The sequence below is a fragment of the Phasianus colchicus genome, chromosome 2, assembly GCF_987193195.1.
Source record: "Phasianus colchicus chromosome 2, bPhaCol1.hap1.1, whole genome shotgun sequence".
NCBI lineage: Eukaryota > Metazoa > Chordata > Aves > Galliformes > Phasianidae > Phasianus > Phasianus colchicus.
Genome location: NC_143437.1, coordinates 96,953,059 through 96,970,327, shown reverse-complemented (window position 1 = coordinate 96,970,327; position 17,269 = coordinate 96,953,059). Strand labels below are relative to the sequence as shown.

At 42.1% G+C, this 17,269-nt stretch overlaps 1 protein-coding gene across 3 annotated transcripts; it reads right to left on the bottom strand.

The window, feature by feature from the left end:
* Positions 1 to 3,454: 3,454 nt before the first annotated feature.
* On the bottom strand, positions 3,455 to 13,115 carry SLC66A3 (solute carrier family 66 member 3). 3 transcript variants are annotated; one of them, XM_031610718.2, is made up of 7 exons: positions 12,922 to 13,114; positions 11,091 to 11,173; positions 10,568 to 10,637; positions 9,931 to 9,988; positions 8,575 to 8,695; positions 7,418 to 7,459; positions 3,455 to 5,443 (listed from the first exon to the last, which is right to left on the bottom strand). In XM_031610718.2, the coding sequence occupies exons 1-7, from the start codon at positions 13,062 to 13,064 to the stop codon at positions 5,355 to 5,357; spliced, it is 606 nt and encodes a 201-aa protein (XP_031466578.1). In that variant the 5' UTR covers positions 13,065 to 13,114; the 3' UTR covers positions 3,455 to 5,354. The 3 variants fall into 3 exon arrangements, with proteins under 3 accessions (XP_031466578.1, XP_089992497.1, XP_089992498.1); XM_090136371.1 differs by lacking the exon at positions 7,418 to 7,459 and having other exon boundaries at positions 12,922 to 13,115; XM_090136372.1 differs by lacking the exon at positions 11,091 to 11,173 and having other exon boundaries at positions 12,922 to 13,053.
* Positions 13,116 to 17,269: the final 4,154 nt, after the last annotated feature.

Sequence of the window (17,269 nt, the reverse complement as noted above, 5' to 3'; positions counted from 1 at the left end):
GATGTTTGGCAGGCACTCAGCAGCTCTCTTTGATCACCGTGGCCAGCACGCTTTCTGCTGGACACAGTGTGCTTTCTGTGTTTAGTTTCTCAGGAAGTTCTGGATGTTCGTTAGGAGTGTGAGCATTTGTAATATAATCTTGCAGTGACACTATAAGCTGCTTCAGGGATCATCAGTGTCCCATAGACCACAGGGGTTTGCATATTACTTTGAAATACCTCTCACAAGAGTGGGAAGGAGTTTTCATTTGAATCTGTTTAAAAGATGTTGACAGAGCAGTTCTGACACTAATTCATGCTCTTAGTTAAAGTTACCTGTGAAGCAGGTGATATATACCCAGACATGCTCACACGAGCCTACTGAGGTGTATGTGGCAGAAAAGAACACTGTCTGAACACTACTGGTGTAATTTGTTCCAGAACTACTGCAATGAATGAGAGCTCACCAGAAACTGTAGCTCCAAGATGCCTGTGAGGACTAGGCCTTACTACAAAGTTTGGGGTTTAGAATCTTCACCCCTTTGTAGGCAGGAGGTAGTGTTTGATCAGGGTGAGAAAGGCACATTACTTCCTGATGCTTGCTATTGCACCTTGCTATTGCAAGGGTGCTGCCAGATCTGATCAGAACTGCTCTTGCTCCACTGATCTTACAGAAACCATGAGATTTAAGTGATCTTTCAAAATGAAAGACTCTGTGAATGAACTGCTGCACAAGGGAGCAAAATTATGAAGTCTTAAGTGTATGCAATCGTGCATACTTAAAGAACTCTGGAAGGATGCATCTTCACCCTGAAAAGAAAGGGCAGAGAGCAGCAATTCTGTGTCCCGTGGCCTTTTTTGGTTGCTGGGAGGAACGACATGGAAATGCCTTCTCACATGGTGGAATCTGTATGTAGTCACTCAAAGGTGAAAGAGGGTAACATAAAAAATGCTTTGCACAAGCTCAGTTTATACTTCAATAGAGTCCTGACCATGTAATTTACACAACAGGGCACGGAGGCATAGGGAGCATGCTCTTCCATTTACACCTCTGGTGTGGTGTGAGACAGCTCAGCCCTTTGGTACTGCTGACTGAAGCCTCCAAAAGCAGGAATAGTCTACATCCCAAAGAGGGTTTGTGAAGATTTCCAGTTACAACAAGGTGGTAAGTAAAATTGTTTTTTTAGCATGGAGCCATGTTACTATTCAATTTTAATCATTATTAGCTGGCTCTTCTTGCCACGCTGAGACTAGTGCAGGTTCTGCCCTTTTGTTTCCAGAATGCTTGACAGATAAAACAAGAGTTCAGCCCTGTTCAAGTGCTCTTCCTGTGAATAAATAATACCACATAATATAAGGAAGCACTTGTTTAGTCTACTCACAGTCTAAGCTAGCTCTGCTGAGCTGGATAAATTCCAGCCTCAACAACAGAAAAACAGGACATGAACAAAATTATGACAAATATTTAAATTCTATTTAGGATATCCCCTTAAATTTCATCAAGAGTATTACATAAGATCATTATGTCTGTATTTTACCTCCAATCCAAAGCTTAGAACTTTTCCAAGAAGGATTCTTGCCCTAAAGCACTACCAAGGGAGGATGGACTGGTTGATGTCCTGGAGGTGTCTGTCTGCTATCAGCAGCAAAGGCTGAGCTCTGTCAAGGCTCGGCTCTGTCCATGCTGAGGTCTCAGCAATAGCATCCAGCACGTGGTGAGCTGGCACAACAGTTTGTTGTGGCTCTTGGGAGCCTATCTGACCTCAGCAGCCCTTATCTCTGAGAAATCAAGCTCAAACTCAAGCAAATTAAATTCTGACTGAAATCAAGAATTTAGTAACATTTGATTTGAAGGTGGTCGGGTTTTTTTTTTTTTTTTTGTTCCCTGTCCACCAGCCTGCTCCTTTCTTCCTTTTTATTGAATTGCATTGGCAGGACCAGGTTGAGAAGCAGCTACACACGCATAAGCCACCAGAAGAGGTTCCAGGACAGGGAGCTGAGTGCTCAAAGCCATAAAATCTTTTGTTGGATTAATGCAATGCAAAGAAACACATCTGTGCCTGTGTGGTCTTACTCCATGCAGAAAGCTAAGTCTTATGGAGGGGAAGTCCTGGGTTTGCATGTGTGATCACTGATGACAATTCAGAAACAGGCTTTTAGGAAAAGTAACCATACCCATCTTCCACTGTCGATACATCCCTTCTTTTAGAATTGCAACCTGTTCTCTGCAGTCACATCCTCGTTCTGCTTTTGGGCAATGGGGCTCATGATAAATGCTTTCTCTGACATACTGCTAAAGAGAGCTTTGTTGCTGAATGCATGTTGTAGCTTAACCACTTAAGCACAGTTAACACAGAATCACAGTTCATAAAGTCACAGCTGGAGAGACTTGGGACTGCACTCAAATTTCATTGGCCTGTACTAGATTCAAATTTAGTATTGTTGTGGGCAAGACAACTCATACTTCTTGTAAGCCCTGGTAGATCCCACGCTTTCCAAGCCAGGGAAAGCGACTTTACCCTGTGAACATGTTGTCACCTGATGCGAGCAGATGCTGTGTGGGTGACTGAGCACTTCAAAAGGATCTGCACATGGAGAAGAATTACCTTCACCCCTGCGGACAGAAGTTGCTCACTGCCTTTCAAACAATAAACACACCTGAGCTGCTTTCCCTGTTTGCTTTGGGCCAGCTTCTACACTGTGCAGTGAACAACTTGCTTGCACCCACCCCAATAACCACTGAGTGACAAGTTTAACAAGATTTATCCTCCCCATCTCTTTTGTCTAAAGCTATTGCCTTTAATCCAGCTACTTGAGAAGATTATGGATTACAGATAGAAGGCCACAGGATCTATGCTTGTATGCTATGTAAAAAAAAAAAACAAAAAAACACCAAAACACAGAGAGAGAAAAGTATATACAATTACCACCACCACCTTCTGACTTGTTCCATATCCCACAAGGCTTGAGAACTCATGGTCCAGCTTTCCAAGTCCACAGAATTACTCTTCTGAAGCTCTTCGTTTACCCAACTGTTTCTTTCCTTTGTTTCCCACAAGTTTCTAAGAAGATTTATCCTCCATACATCAAGTATCTTTTGAAGAACTTATCTTAAATGCATTTCTAACATTTTATGATGGAAAAACGTGAAGTGGTGATGATCAAACCAGAAATGGTCTCAATTTTCCTACAGCGTCACTGAGGAGGTTGAAAGACACCAATAACAGAGTTCTGAGTCCAAACAGAGCATTGTCTATTAAAACAGATTAAAAAACAGATAAGAGATGTGTGTTTTGTTCCTGTAAGGCACTGGACCTCTCTGCATTGTACAGGTTGACTTATGTACAGCCTGATGCTTTGAACGTTAACGTGAATGCTGCCCATTCATGACCTATAACGAACATTTTATTCTCTTTTCGTAAAAGGACACAGAATAAAAACATTGAACACAATGAAAATTCACTACAAGAATGACATTAATCAATCATGAAGAACAGCATTTATTAATAGGATCTGGAAAACGTATTACATCCACTTGCCACCAAATTATTTAGACATTTCAGATAGCTTCAGTAAAATCAGTAGAATATTTACAATTACCCTCTCAACCAACATAGAAACTTCTGAGCATTCTTTACTGAAGCAGTAAAAAAGCCTCATGTTTTAATTTTCTCTCAGTAACTTGAGATACCCAAAAATTCTATGTCCACAGACATACCTCTTTCGACCGCTTTCCTCCCTCCTATCAGAGCTGATAAAGCAGCTTTGTTTCAGAAAGCGAAGGTCTCTGCTTGCTGAACGACTGCTGGCAGAAAGATCTGCTTTTTGCAGATCCCGCTGCTCTGTAACATCCCAGTGATTCAGCACGTTACAAGGAAAACCTGACCCAAATGTAGTCAAGTCTTCCCATAGCTTGCAAGCCTGCCAAGATCATGAGCACCTTGTTTTCAGCATGCAGCAGTAATACTGTAAGACTCTACTGAAAAGGCTTATCTTCTCATTTTGGAGAATGCACTGAGAAATGAGTAGTTATTGTATTTCTCTACGGTACCAGCTCTAACTTCTGGTTGGAAAAGTACCTCTTCCAAAAGTAAAATCCCCTGCTAAAAGTTTTTTAAGAACATCTTTTTCACCTTTTTAAATATACCTACTAAAACCGGTTGGAATCTCCACAGTAAAAATTCAGCTTCAGTCTATAAATTCTTCAGGACAGGTTAAAAAGTAATAAAGCATATTGTAGCATCATCAAAGCCTGATAACCACTGTAGACGGGTTTGCTTCAATGAATCACAGTGCATAGATGGGCTACAGTCAGCACAGATTGCATATGGAGTCTGGGCATCACTGCAGGAGCCTCTCTTGGAACAGAATTAACTCTCAAAGTCTCATTAATCTCCGTACCTTCCAGTTACTGCTGTTCCCAAAACAGTATGTTCAGTGATGGAGAGCTCAGGTTGAGAAAGAAGAACACAGTTGTTTTTGTTCTTATAATAAAAACTGCCTGTATGGAAGTGACTGTGGATATCCTTTATCAGCTGTGTGAATGTACTGCTCAAGTGCTGCGTGCAGTGCTGCAGTCTCAGCTGGATCCCTGACTTTGTTAAACTCATTTAGAAATATATTCTGAATTTGGCCTTTACTCAGATTTTCTCTATGCTAAAATGCAGGTACATAACATCTGACTATTTGAGTTGCTTGCACGAAAAAGAAGCACCTGACATTTTCAAACTGGCAGCAGATGTAGACAGAAGAGCAGATATGCTGCCACAAAGTTCTCTTGTATGATTTGTAGAACTGAAAAAAATAATTGCTAATATGTAACCAGAAAGTACTGAAGTGATATGAGAACATACACATGTCTAAATACAAATACCTTGTTCATTTACTAAAAAAGATCCAGAGAAAAAGTGGTATCAGGGAAACTTGTCACAAATAACTAATAAAAGTGTGCTGCCTAAATTAAGTATCTTATCAGAATTATTTCTATGAGAAATTAAGCAGAACTGCACTAAATCTTTCTAGAGACAAATACTAGGCTTAAGAGAGAGAGCTTCATAGAATCAGAATCGTCTGAGTTGAAAAGAAGCCTTGAAAGCCATCTGGTTCCACTCCCTGCAATGAACAGGGACACCCACAGCTCCATCAGGTGCTCAGAGCCCCTCCAGCCTGACCTTGGGTGTCTCCAGGGATGGGGCATCCACCACCTCTCTGAGCGACTTGTGCCAGTGCCTCACCACCCTGATGGTAAAACACCTTTTCCTTTATATCCAGATTAAATCTCCCCTTTCAACTTTTTCTCAGCTTTTTTCTGCTGTTTATCCATATCAGTTTCCTTTTCCCTTTTTTTCTTTTCACGTTGTATGTGATGAGCATCTTCTAATCAGTCTTTTTAGTTCTCCTGTAGCGCAGGATTGTGGCTGTGACCCAAATATTGAGAACGAGCATGGTTATGAAACGGATGAGAACTACGAAGGAAAAACAAACAACTCTCATTAACAGTCATTCCAAAAAATCACCTGCGTTCACTTTCAGCAGATGGGTTTTTTGTCAACCTGTCCTGGTGTACAAATTGCTGCTTTCTTTTCAATAAGTTCAATGAGCACTTTTAGGAAATTCTCAAAGTAAACGCAGCAGAGGGCACTGAAAGCACTCAGTGTTTGTGAGGGCTATCTGAAAATAACATACCTTTCTCCTGTGACAAGGCCAGCAGAGCTGCCCCATCCACACATGTATTTACACCTCACACAAACTCAGAGCCACAGATTCTGTGTCCTTTACAGTTGTGTGCATTGCTCGTAATAAACAGACTATCCTCTGCTGCCATCTGTTCATCATAGAATCACTTGGGTTGGAAGGAACCTCAAGGATCATGAATCTCCAACCCCCCTGCCACATGCAGGGCCACCAACCTCCACATTTAATACCAGACCAGGCTGCCCAGGGCCCCATCCAACAAAGTGGCCTTGAACACCTCCAGGGACGGGGCATCCACAACCTCTCTGAGCAGCCTGTTCCAGCACCTCACCACTCTCTTGTAACGAACTTCCCCCTGACATCCAACCTAAATCTTCCCTCCCTCAATTTAAAACCATTTCCCCTTGTCCTGCAGTTATCAGCCCTTTCAAAGAGTTGATTCCCCTCCTGTTTGTAGGCTCCCTTTAGGTACTGAAAGGCTGCAATGAGGTCACCTCGCATCCTTCTTTTCTCCATGCTGATCAAGCCCAGCTCCGTCTGCCAGTCTTCGTAGGGGAGGTGCTCCAGCCCCCTGATCATCTTTGTGCCTCTCCTCTGGACCCTCTCTAACAGCTGTCTTCCTTGTACTGCGGGGGGCCCAGACCTGGGCGCAGTACGAGTACTCCAGACAGGGCCTCACAAGGACAGAATAGAGATGGACGATCACCTCCCTATCCCTCTGTTAGGCTGAGACTTTGGGGATACAGGAAATACAGCTGTCATATTTAATGCCAAGAAATCTGACAACTCAAGAAAAGGCTCTGTTCTTCAGAACCGTGATTAAATTTCCCCATTTTTTTTAAATCAAAATGAGTACAGTGTCTCCACGTGTGGCACATTCACAGGCACATGAAGCTTTGGTTCAGAAGTACTCCTTAAGAGTTCCCTGAGCACGTATGGATCAGGATAAACATCCCAACCTATTTAAGTGCTAGACATGAACTCGAATCACTTTCCATTACAGCTGCACAGTGTCAATGTTTGCTGCCATCTCTTTCACATTCCCAAGCCCACTGTGCTGCATTTTAAAACACAGCCTTAACCAGAGGCAGCTTACATTTGAGGGATCCTGTTTTATGGCACTTTCAAGAAAAGACGGTGCTTTTCTCCCTTCCCTCCTCCCCCCAACATACCTTTCTGGCTTCTAAGCAGCTGTGGGTAAGCTGGGCTTGATAGCTGACCCAGGTTATACTTCTGCATGTGCACTTGGCCGTTCTTTTGGTGATCCTGCAAACTGCATGGCCCCACCAACTCCTACCCAGGCAGTAAGCAAGTGGGGTGGGGAAGGAATAAGGAACTGAAAAGGGCATTTCCTTTTCCAGTGGAAGAGACACTTTAACTGCTTGTAAAACTAGGCTGCAGAGGGCTGCTTTACAAATCCACCCAACTCTTGTTTCTGCTGGAGCGTCAGCTCTGAATTGGAACAAAGATTCAATACATAAAGTACCACATGATTTTGTTGTTGTTCTTACACCCACCAGCTCTTGATTTTGAACCACATATTGATAATATGTGCTGTACCCTTTAGACCTTTCAGTTTTGTCAGCATCAATCTTTTTCATAGGATGGTAAGAAGCTGTTAGACAAATTTTCTTCATAATTAAATCAGATGCAAATTATATATTTTAAGCTTTTATGATACAGTTAAAATCTACCAAGGCAGCTGCCTGCTGTTCCCTGGAAAAGTAAGCCACTCCCATACTCACCTATCAGATCATTTGTAGTCATTACAGTTGTAAATATTCTTGCTGTAAATTGAAGGGATTGTTATTAGTGGATGAGATAGAACACGCTTACAACTTCCAAACACTGCAGAAGTCTGTGTTTTGCAACAGAGGATATCCTGGCATGAGAATACACATTGTATAAACACTTCCACTTTCAGTGCATCCACTCCTCACTGTTTTATCCTCAGCTATCAAGCTCTCAAAGCTGAATGGCACTGTAGTAGAGGCCTTGCTTTAATTGGAAAGTCACTGATTGTGGTATAAAAATTCTGATTATCTCTACATCCCTGAACTGGAGGTGGTCAGAGGTCACTGCTTCTTCAGTTCGTCCCCTCCTGCTGCAGTTGATAGTGGGTTACACCCACAATCATTAGTATGACTAAGCCATTGTAAGTGTTCACATGCATGCTTTTAGGTCTCTGCAAATATGAGCAATTAAGCTTCCCTTCCCACGACAAATCTAAACATTAAATACTTTGCATTTGCAGGAGGCTAAAACCATTTATAAAGACTACTGCCACTGCTCAACTGACAGACTACAACTTCTACTGACTGACTTAAACATCATTGGTTTCACAGGTAAACAGATCCAGGAGCAGTATGTTTTATAGCTCGGATATACAAGTTTTGTGAGGGCACTTCTAATAAACAGCTGTTCATGGTGGCTGTTCAGCTTTCTTGATGCATTTTTTGTTTTTCTTTACTGAATGAAGCAATTACATTTAGACATGGAGTTAAAGGTGTTCAGCATTAAAGCATATATTTGTAAATGGCTTTTCAGAATTAGCACTCTTTGTTTACGTAACAGCAAAACGTAGCACCTTTTCATGCTGGGTCACTGCTGATCAATTCCTAGGTGCCAGAACACCAAAATCTTTTTCTTATAAAGGCACTCCCTTCAATCACTTTATCTGCATCAGGTTCCATTAATTATTCTTGCACATTTCCTAAATCAAAGTGGCATGGTGACAGAGCTGGTGTCAGCATGCATGTGAACACTTGACTGACCGTGTGCCTCAGCATGCAGCACTAAGTGAAACTGCACGAGGCAAGATTTTTATCTATGGTTGACTAAAGACCTACTGATGGGATTAGGAGCAGACACAGCTTCATACAATGAGCCCTCCATGGCTTACTTGCACAGGTGTACGCAGACAAGCTCCAGGTCAAGGCGCTCACTTGTCCGGAATCTTTGGTCTGCCACAGGCACTGCAGCTGAGCGAGCTTACTCGCTGCACTGATGAGCGTGCACAAGTTCTGTAAAGCACAGAGAAAGAGAAGGAAGCTCTGCTGCTGCCATGTTGTTAGCCAAGTGTTTAGCATACGGCTGTTAGCACGCACCTTACTAAAAACAAGAGCAGATTTTTCATGTAGAAGAGAAAAAAGTACGTACTTTCTAACTAATTCGCAACCTAAGAATTACATCTCCTTAGCAAGGAACCACAAAGCACAAAATTAAAGTTGTCAGAAACAAGGCTCTGGTTTCTAAGGTACTGCTCAGGAAGAAGTTCAGGGAGCACAGATGCTATTGCTGTTGGCAAATACTTGGCAGAGGATGATATAATAGGAGCTAAAGAAATAAAAAAGCTCCTCAACCTGCTCCATAAAACTGTTTAGGGATGTTAGCTAAAATGAGACTGATCTAGTCTAAACAGTAAGGTTGATTCATACCATCTGTTACCATTATGTCTGGCAAAACAAAACCATAAAAGAATGAGAAAACTGAGAAGAATGTGTGGAAACTAAGTCCAATAGCTGGGAGAAAAGTAATGAAGGGAAAGGACTATTCAACCTGTTGTCCTTCTAAGGAGGAATTTGCAAAGACCCTCCGTGTGGACTCTTGGGCCTTGCTTGGATTTCCCTTGCAAGGAAGCACTGCTATTGGGCTTAGAAGCTTTTATCCCTATCTGTACTATTTTTTACATCCGCAATTCCAGTCCACCTGGAATAAACTCTTAACTTTCTCCGCTCCAACATAAAAAGGTCAAGGACCATCTTTAACCTACACTGAGAACTCTTCTTTAAAAACTCTAGGACTAAATAAAAAAATATATATTGTGAAATACATAACACCACACTACAAAAGCTTTGACTGATGCTCTGTTCTTTCTTTCTCGCATTAAAGATCTACTAACAGGGATGATGCCATTGGGACTGAAGAGACCAGCTCCATTCAACCTTCCTTGCTAGTTTTAATGTGACTCAGTGACAAGGTCACACCAGCAGATCTAACACTCATCTCACCACAATCAACATAATTCTACCTCAGAACATAATTCTTTTCCTATAGTCTGTATTTTAAGTGTTACATTTTGAAGCCACTCATGAAAGTGAAAGAAATAACTGCACTTGAAAATTGGTTTTTCTGAAAGTGAGACTAAGTGATGAATTCTTCCAAGAACAAATATAAGTAGAGATTTCAATGATAAAGATTTCCAGAAAAAGATAATTTCCTATGTGGACATAATTTCAAATAATCACGCAGCACTTACCATGGCCAGGTCTATGATCCACCTCCGCAGCGTTAGCATGTACCAGCCTCCCCAGAACCTTACAGCATGTTAAGTTTCATAGCAATGAATGTTCTAGGATACCAAAGCTCTCTCTAGGGAATTAAATTTAGCATCTAGAAATAAGTTTTATAAGACTATACAATCTGGATAAAACATAAGAAGCACTATTGAAGCACTAAGTGCTCCTGTATTGCAGTCTTTGGTTGAAGAGTGCCTGAGTTTCTAAAGATCTGCTCTAATGCATAAGATGAGATTTAAGCCTAAATCTTATGCATTATTTAAAAACACTACCGTCCTCCTTGGAACAAGTACAGTCAACACAGATAGCAATCGAAGAAGGTTCACCATTTGCACCCTGCATCTCTAGCTAAGATGTATATTAAGAACAGGTCGTACTCCTTATCAGCTGTGGGCCTTAGCTACATGCATGGCTGCCTTCACACAGAGATGTTACTGCACCCCAAGAAATAACATGTGAATGTGGAATGCATGCTGAGAGGCAGCTGGCTGAATGACTTGCAAAACAAATATGAGCACAAAACAAATGATGACATAACTATGCAAAAAACTACCAAACAAGCAACTTAAACAAAAACTGCTGGATTGCAAAGGATACGTGACTGCATAAAGCAAAGCTTGTTTCATGTTTCCACTGAAATGCAGAATAAGCAAAAGGAGAATGACATCTGAAATAAATAAAAGATTGCTTGTCAGCCAAAGGGAAGAAAGGGCCCAAATGCAATTCTAGAAAAAGAGCTCCACTGGGCACCATGTCTACGGCCTCATTTCTTATAGGTTTGTCTCTCAAATTCAATCAATGTCCAAAACACTGCAAGCTCCAAAAGGAAGCTTTTCTCAGAGGCTGGAGCATTTATAAGGTTCCTCTCCGATATGAGTAACTGTAATAAAGGATAAGCTTACACTGCAACTCCACTGCCTTCTCTACCTGACCATCTACTTTCATCAGACATACAAGAATTCAACTACATTTGAGCTATTCATTCCCATTTCCTCCCAACTCCAGCTAGAACTGGTCAATGGATTCATGTTGCTGCAGTGGAGTATTCTACCCCCATGCAGAGCCTTGGCTTACTGGGGAGCCCTGTCTTATTTCCAAACCCCTGCTTCAAAAAGATTACCTTGTGCAATGATGATGGGATATTCCAGGTATGACTGCAGAGGGTAATCATAATAAATCTGGTATCTCAGAAACACAACGAAGCTGGGCAGAAAGACATAAAACAACATGACTGCACAAGGGGACACAACAGCTCCTTCACTACTTTTTTTTGTTGTTGTTGTTTTTAGTTATCTTTTGGTTGTGCCAAAAGGATCTGAATAGGCATAGTCCCTGCTTTCAAATTGATCTAACAGACATGCACACCAAGTGCAAGCCTGATTATTCCATAGCCCATTGTTGTTATCCACAAGTAGAGTAAGATGCAGGCAGCTTCTTGACATACTTCTGTGTCACGGTGTGAAAGGCATAATTTCATTAATTGCAGCTAGTGAGAAAAAAATACGGGCTTCTAGACCTTGAAGCTATCTTCTCTTTTCAATTATCTGCACCTCTGTGATAACTCTGATTTATTTACGTCTGTAGTTCCATTTGTAAATTAAACTCATCTTACAGGAGTAAAAAATGCCTTCCAACCCATCCAGACTACACCGGTATAAGATTGCCCCATGTAGCTGAATAGTCAGCTGAGAGTCTGTCCTTAAGTGCACCAAGCAATGGCAAATCTTCCTGCTGCTCCACAACAGAATATCTAAAAGGATGCTGTAATCACACATTCCTTACTTTCTTCAATCATCATGCAAGTCCACAAAGTCTGACAGAAATTTCCAAGCTGCAGAGTCTGCAGAGAAAGACTGGTGGAGAAAAAATGGTGGTTTGCAGCATACAAAGATGGTGTAAGGAACTTCCTGCCTGGTGGAATCAGAGTTCTCAGAGTTGGAAGGGACTTCTGAGGGCCATCTAGTCCAACTCCCCTGCGATGAACAGGGACACCACAGCTAGATCAGGTTGTCCAGGGCCTGATCCAACCTCACCTTGACAGTCTCCAGGGACGGGGCATCAATCACATCTCTAGACAAACTGTTTCAGTGCTTCACCATCCTCACTGCAAAATACTTTTTCCTTACATGTAACCTAAATCTGGCCTCTCTGAGCTTGAACCCATTTCTCCTTGTTCTATAACCACAGATCCTGCTGAAGGGTCTGTCCCTTTCTTTCCTGTAGCTCCTGCTTAGATGAAAGTAGGTAATAGTCTTTTGCAATATTCAGGATCAAAACAGCTAAATTCTGTCAAGAACTTCCTCTAAGCCTTATTTGTTGTGAACTCAGATAAACCCCTTTCCACCATCATCATTCTTCATGTTGCTCTCAGTCTGGTCACTGCATTCTGGCTCTGCAGAACGACCCCAGAACCTGAGGACAGAAAGCTCTCAGTGGCTGGACCCACTCTGGGTTGCAGGATGAAGAGTGCTACTAAATAAACAATCCCAATAAATCTTTCAAAACAGCATCACTGAAACCCCTTCAAAATACTTTTGTCCTTAACACAGTTTGAAAAAGCCTGTAGTCTTCTGAAGGACTGATTATGTTCTGTCTGCATGGGTGACAGACTCCTGTCTGACTGGTACAGGTACCTGCACAACCAGCACATGCACCAAGGAGAACCCAAGTACCACAGGATCACAGGATGGTTGGGTTGGAAGGGACCTCACAGCCCACCCACCCCCTGCCATGGGCTGCCCATCAGCTCGGGCTGCCCAGTGCCCAGCCAACCCGGCATCGAGTGCCTGCAGGGCTGGGGCACCCACAGCTCTCTGGGCAGCCGTGCCAGGGCCTCACCGCCCTGTGAGCAAAGCACTTCCCCTCAACAGCCAACCCAAATCTCCCCTCTGTTAGCTTAACGCACTTCCCCCTCCTGCTGTCGTTCCCATAGCCCGGCACAGCCGCCTTACCCCACCAGCTCCAGCACGAGGCTGCCCAAACTGAGCCCCCGCGCCGACCCTGCCGCCAGCACGGCCGCCAGCTGCGGCAGCTTGATGACGGCGCACACCGCCCAGGTGCTCCAGTGCGCCACATCCAGCAGCGCCGCCGCCATGATGCCCCGACCGCCGCGCGGAAGACGGCGTGGCGGGGAGGGGCGGGAGCCTGTCAGGCCCGGCCCCGCCCGGCCTCTGCGGAGCGCTCGTGTTGCAGCAGAGTGAGGAAGGACTTTGAATTACAGTTCAAGTGAATAAATTCATCGCGTTTGAATCTCTGAGGCACATCGCTTGTCTCGCAGTCGATAGACAGAAGATTAACATTTGCGGCACCTCAAATAGGACTGCAAATATTGATTCCTGTAGAAAAAAAAAGAGGAGGAAAATGAGCTTTCTGCAATAACCAAAGCAAAAACAAACCAGCTGGCTTTGTTTGTTGTTTTTTTTTTCCAATAATGATATTGGTTTATCATGGCTGTTTCTGAGTGAAATAGTGCTTTAAGGTGTGGTTTGGATAGGATTGTCATTACTGCAATTTCCACAGCCTGACATTCTGGCAGGCAGTAGTTCATCCCATGGTTAGTTGGTCTTCTAATCTCCAGGTTAGAATAAAAGAAGTCCCAGCTGGAAGGAGGTTGTGGATGCCCCATCCCTGGAGGCATCCAAGGCCAGGCTGGATGTGGCTTTGGGCAGCCTGGTCTGGTGGTTGGCGACCCTGCACATAGCAGGGGGGTTGAAACTGGATGATCATTGTGGTCCTTTTCAACCCAGGCCATTCTATGATTCTATGAAAAATTCAAGCCTGCTACCTATGATTGACTAACTCCATGCATCTGTACAGGCTGGGACAAACAGTCCAATAGATTCCCGTATTCTTGATATCTGAGGTTGTGCTGTGCAAGCGTGCAGGTCATGAATATAAAAGAAACATTGGATGCTGCGTGTAGGTCGTAAGTTAGAAGTGCAGTACATTATATACATTTGTGGCAAACTGAAAACATGGCAGCATTTATGTAAGGTTTACTTGATGTTAGGAAGAACACGCATTACAAGTTCAATGAGAGCACTCTAAGCCAAATATATATATATATATATATGAAAATAGCACCCTGTTAACTCAGTGTGCACTCTGTGAAATGGCTCACTGAGCTAATTGAATGTCTGAAGGCTGCTCTGGGTAATGGCATGTTATCTAAAATAATATGGTAAGCCAAAAAGAAGTACCAGAAGAGCCTAAAATACCAGAACTGCCTCCCTTACACACACACTTAGAAGCTTAATGCAAAAGCTGTCTTTTCAGTTCCTTTGGTTTTTAAGAGAGAAAATCATGCAGCTATTACAAAGCATTGGGATAGTTACCATTGGTTCTACCCTGCACCGTTTAGTTCATTTCCCATTTGCAGCAATACCTGTAGCAGAGAGTTGCTGCGTATGTGCATTTGTTAATTCACAGACAGTATATCCAGTAAGGATGGATCATTACTAACTGGGGAAAGCAGACAGTTTGAAGTGATCTGGTCAAAATCATAGAGTGAAACCAAATTTCTTAATGTTTACAGCTTATGTATTTGGAGATTATTTTTTATTGCAATTTATTGATGTATGTCAAATGAGAGGTTCTTGCTGGCATTCCCTGGGAAGCCAATGAAAAGACATTTGCAGCAGTTTCGCTCCACCAACCTGGCATAAAGGTGATATGCTGAGGTGAGGCTTTAATCCCAGATTCTTGGAAATTCCATTTCTAAGTAGTGGTGGTTTTGTGGGTACATGCAACTTCTGAGAGAGGCTTTGAGAAGGTTGCAAGATGACATCAGTCTGTGGCATCTGTCCTTCCTGAGACAGAAGAGGGCTGTGGGCAGAGCTCGATGTACAGGACCAAGTGCCTCTTCAGTGCTTGGCAGAGATTCTGAGTTTCTTGGAAAAGCATCTGGATTTCAAATAATTAATCCAACCAAACGTGGAGGTTTCCGAACAGGGCAAAGCAAGAGCTCACTTGGATTCAGAGTAGCAGGTATAGCTTTTAGGACAGATATTCTACTTCAGGAAGGTTTTGCTGGTTTCTATCTGAGCAGGGCTTAGAAAAAGCAGTTTGGGGCCCTAACAAATTATTATTCATTTCTAAACCCAGCAGTCAAAGAAAGTAAGCAAACAAACAAACAAACAAGCAAAAACCCACATAAAACAAAACAAAACAAAATCCTACCACACTTCTTGTGAAGAAGAAAATTATCTGCATTAAAATATATACTCGGAAATGTTCTTCTACAGGGTGTTCTTTAAGGCAAAAAGGAAAGGCAAAAGGCAAAAGGCAAAAGGCAAAAAAAAAAAAAAGGAAAAAGCAAAAATGTGAATGTGCATGTATGCATGCAATATGTTTTTTATGTATTATACATTGTATTATAAGTATATTGGTGCCTGGGCCTGGCCTCTGTTGTCCATGTAACTGTCTGTACATAACTGCTTTCTTCTTTTTGTGTTGTAGGAATCTTACTGTTCTTGTAATTTGCACCATGTTGCAATGTTCTTTGTAGGAAAACCCACTTAACTGCTGGTTTAGAATAACGTAAAGGTCAGGAAGCTGTTTTAAATACAGTTTCAAAAAAAACATGGTTGGAATCACCAGTCTTCTAGAATAAAAAGCTTTATAGTTAAGATGCCATATGGGAGCTGTGTACAAAGACTGCTCTAAGAGTGTAAGAAGGACAGGTTTATATGAACTTACATATGTTTTGTTATAAAATATGATCAATTTCACACATTTTTAATATGGGAAGAGCTTGAAATGAGAACATGCAAGACTTGGAGGCACTGGGAACAATCCTTAAAAGAGAAAGCCATCTATCTAACTACAGAATTAAATTCAAATTCCTACCCACTTGTGCTCTTTAACTGAAAGAAGTACAGAGAATGAATTCTCTAAACACAGATAATCTCTTCTTTGAGATCTGGCAGCAAAAGGAAAAAAAAAAAAACTCTTATAAAACCATGAAGCACAAGTGATACATCATAAAAACTCTTCACAAGAAGCTTACAGCACAGTTTACTATCTGTACAATCTCTTTAATAAATGGAGTTTCCACTGATCATTTACAGATTTAAGTGCTGCTGTCATCCATTCTTTCTGAGAGACTTTGCTTATGTAAATAAAGATTTGTTGGTGAAATTAATTCTGGTAAGACAAAAATGATGGCTAAACTTGGAAAGGAAATTATGTCTAGAGAATACCTGTTTACTGCTTTCTGCTCACAGGTTCTATGGCAGTTTTGGTTGGGTCCTCAGCTGCTCCCAGCTGTATTTTCGGAAGGTTGCTGTACGCAGTAGGGAGAGGCAAAGTAACTTCAGAACGATCCAGCTGGTGCCAGGGGAGGGCTAACAGCAGCAGCATAAAGGAATTTTAATTTCAAAGGAACAGGTAGTAATTGAACAAAATAAGGTGTCCGTATGGGAAACTTTTGTTGTATGAACAGTTGTTTTCTTATTGGAGATATTACATTACAATGTCAAGTGCTTAGATTTCAGCAGGAAATGTGAGTGAAGTTCTGAGGGTGAGAGGAGCTGCTGCTATGGACATTGTTGCCCGCCAGTATTCCACCAGCATTTCACTTAGTTTTATCACCAAGTCAAGGTGTTAACTTACTTCCACTACAGACTAGGCAGTAAGGATGGATTTCAGAGGGGCTCTGATTAAAAGAGGCACATCTGGATGCAGTGAAAAGCACTATCTGTGGCAGCCAGTAGAAGACTAGGAATGTGCGATCATCAAAACATGAGCTGGTTCATCTGGATTTCTGAGATGTGACTTTTTAAAATTCTTTTTGAATATGTTTTGAAAAGCCGTGTTTTCTGATTCCAGCAACTCCAGTGTCGATCAGATAACAGATGAAAAATGCTTCAGTTACACAGTTTATACACTAACAGGCAAGCCATGTTAAATACGTCACTCCTGTTGGCTGTGTGCGTTTAACATTCAAAGGTAGAGATTCCTCAGGGAATCTCACTCAGTACAGCATTAGCCTTACCACTACCTTCTGTTATAGCAAACATGATTCTTCCTTCCGTAAGTTTAGACTGTTATTTTTAATGTTGTCTGCCGTGCACATGAAATACAAACTGCTGTTTTTCTCACTCCCTGAGTTATCTGTGTATCTGAAGACTGCTATCCTGTTCCCATTCTCTTTTTATTTTTTCAGGTTAAGCTGTTTAATGTTTCCTCATGGCCAAACTTCCCAGTACTCCATTTACAGTCTTTGCTTCTCAAGGCTCCTAGTGGCCCACGTCTTCAGAGCAGGACCTTCCATGTTTTGCCCAAAACTGGAAGAAACAC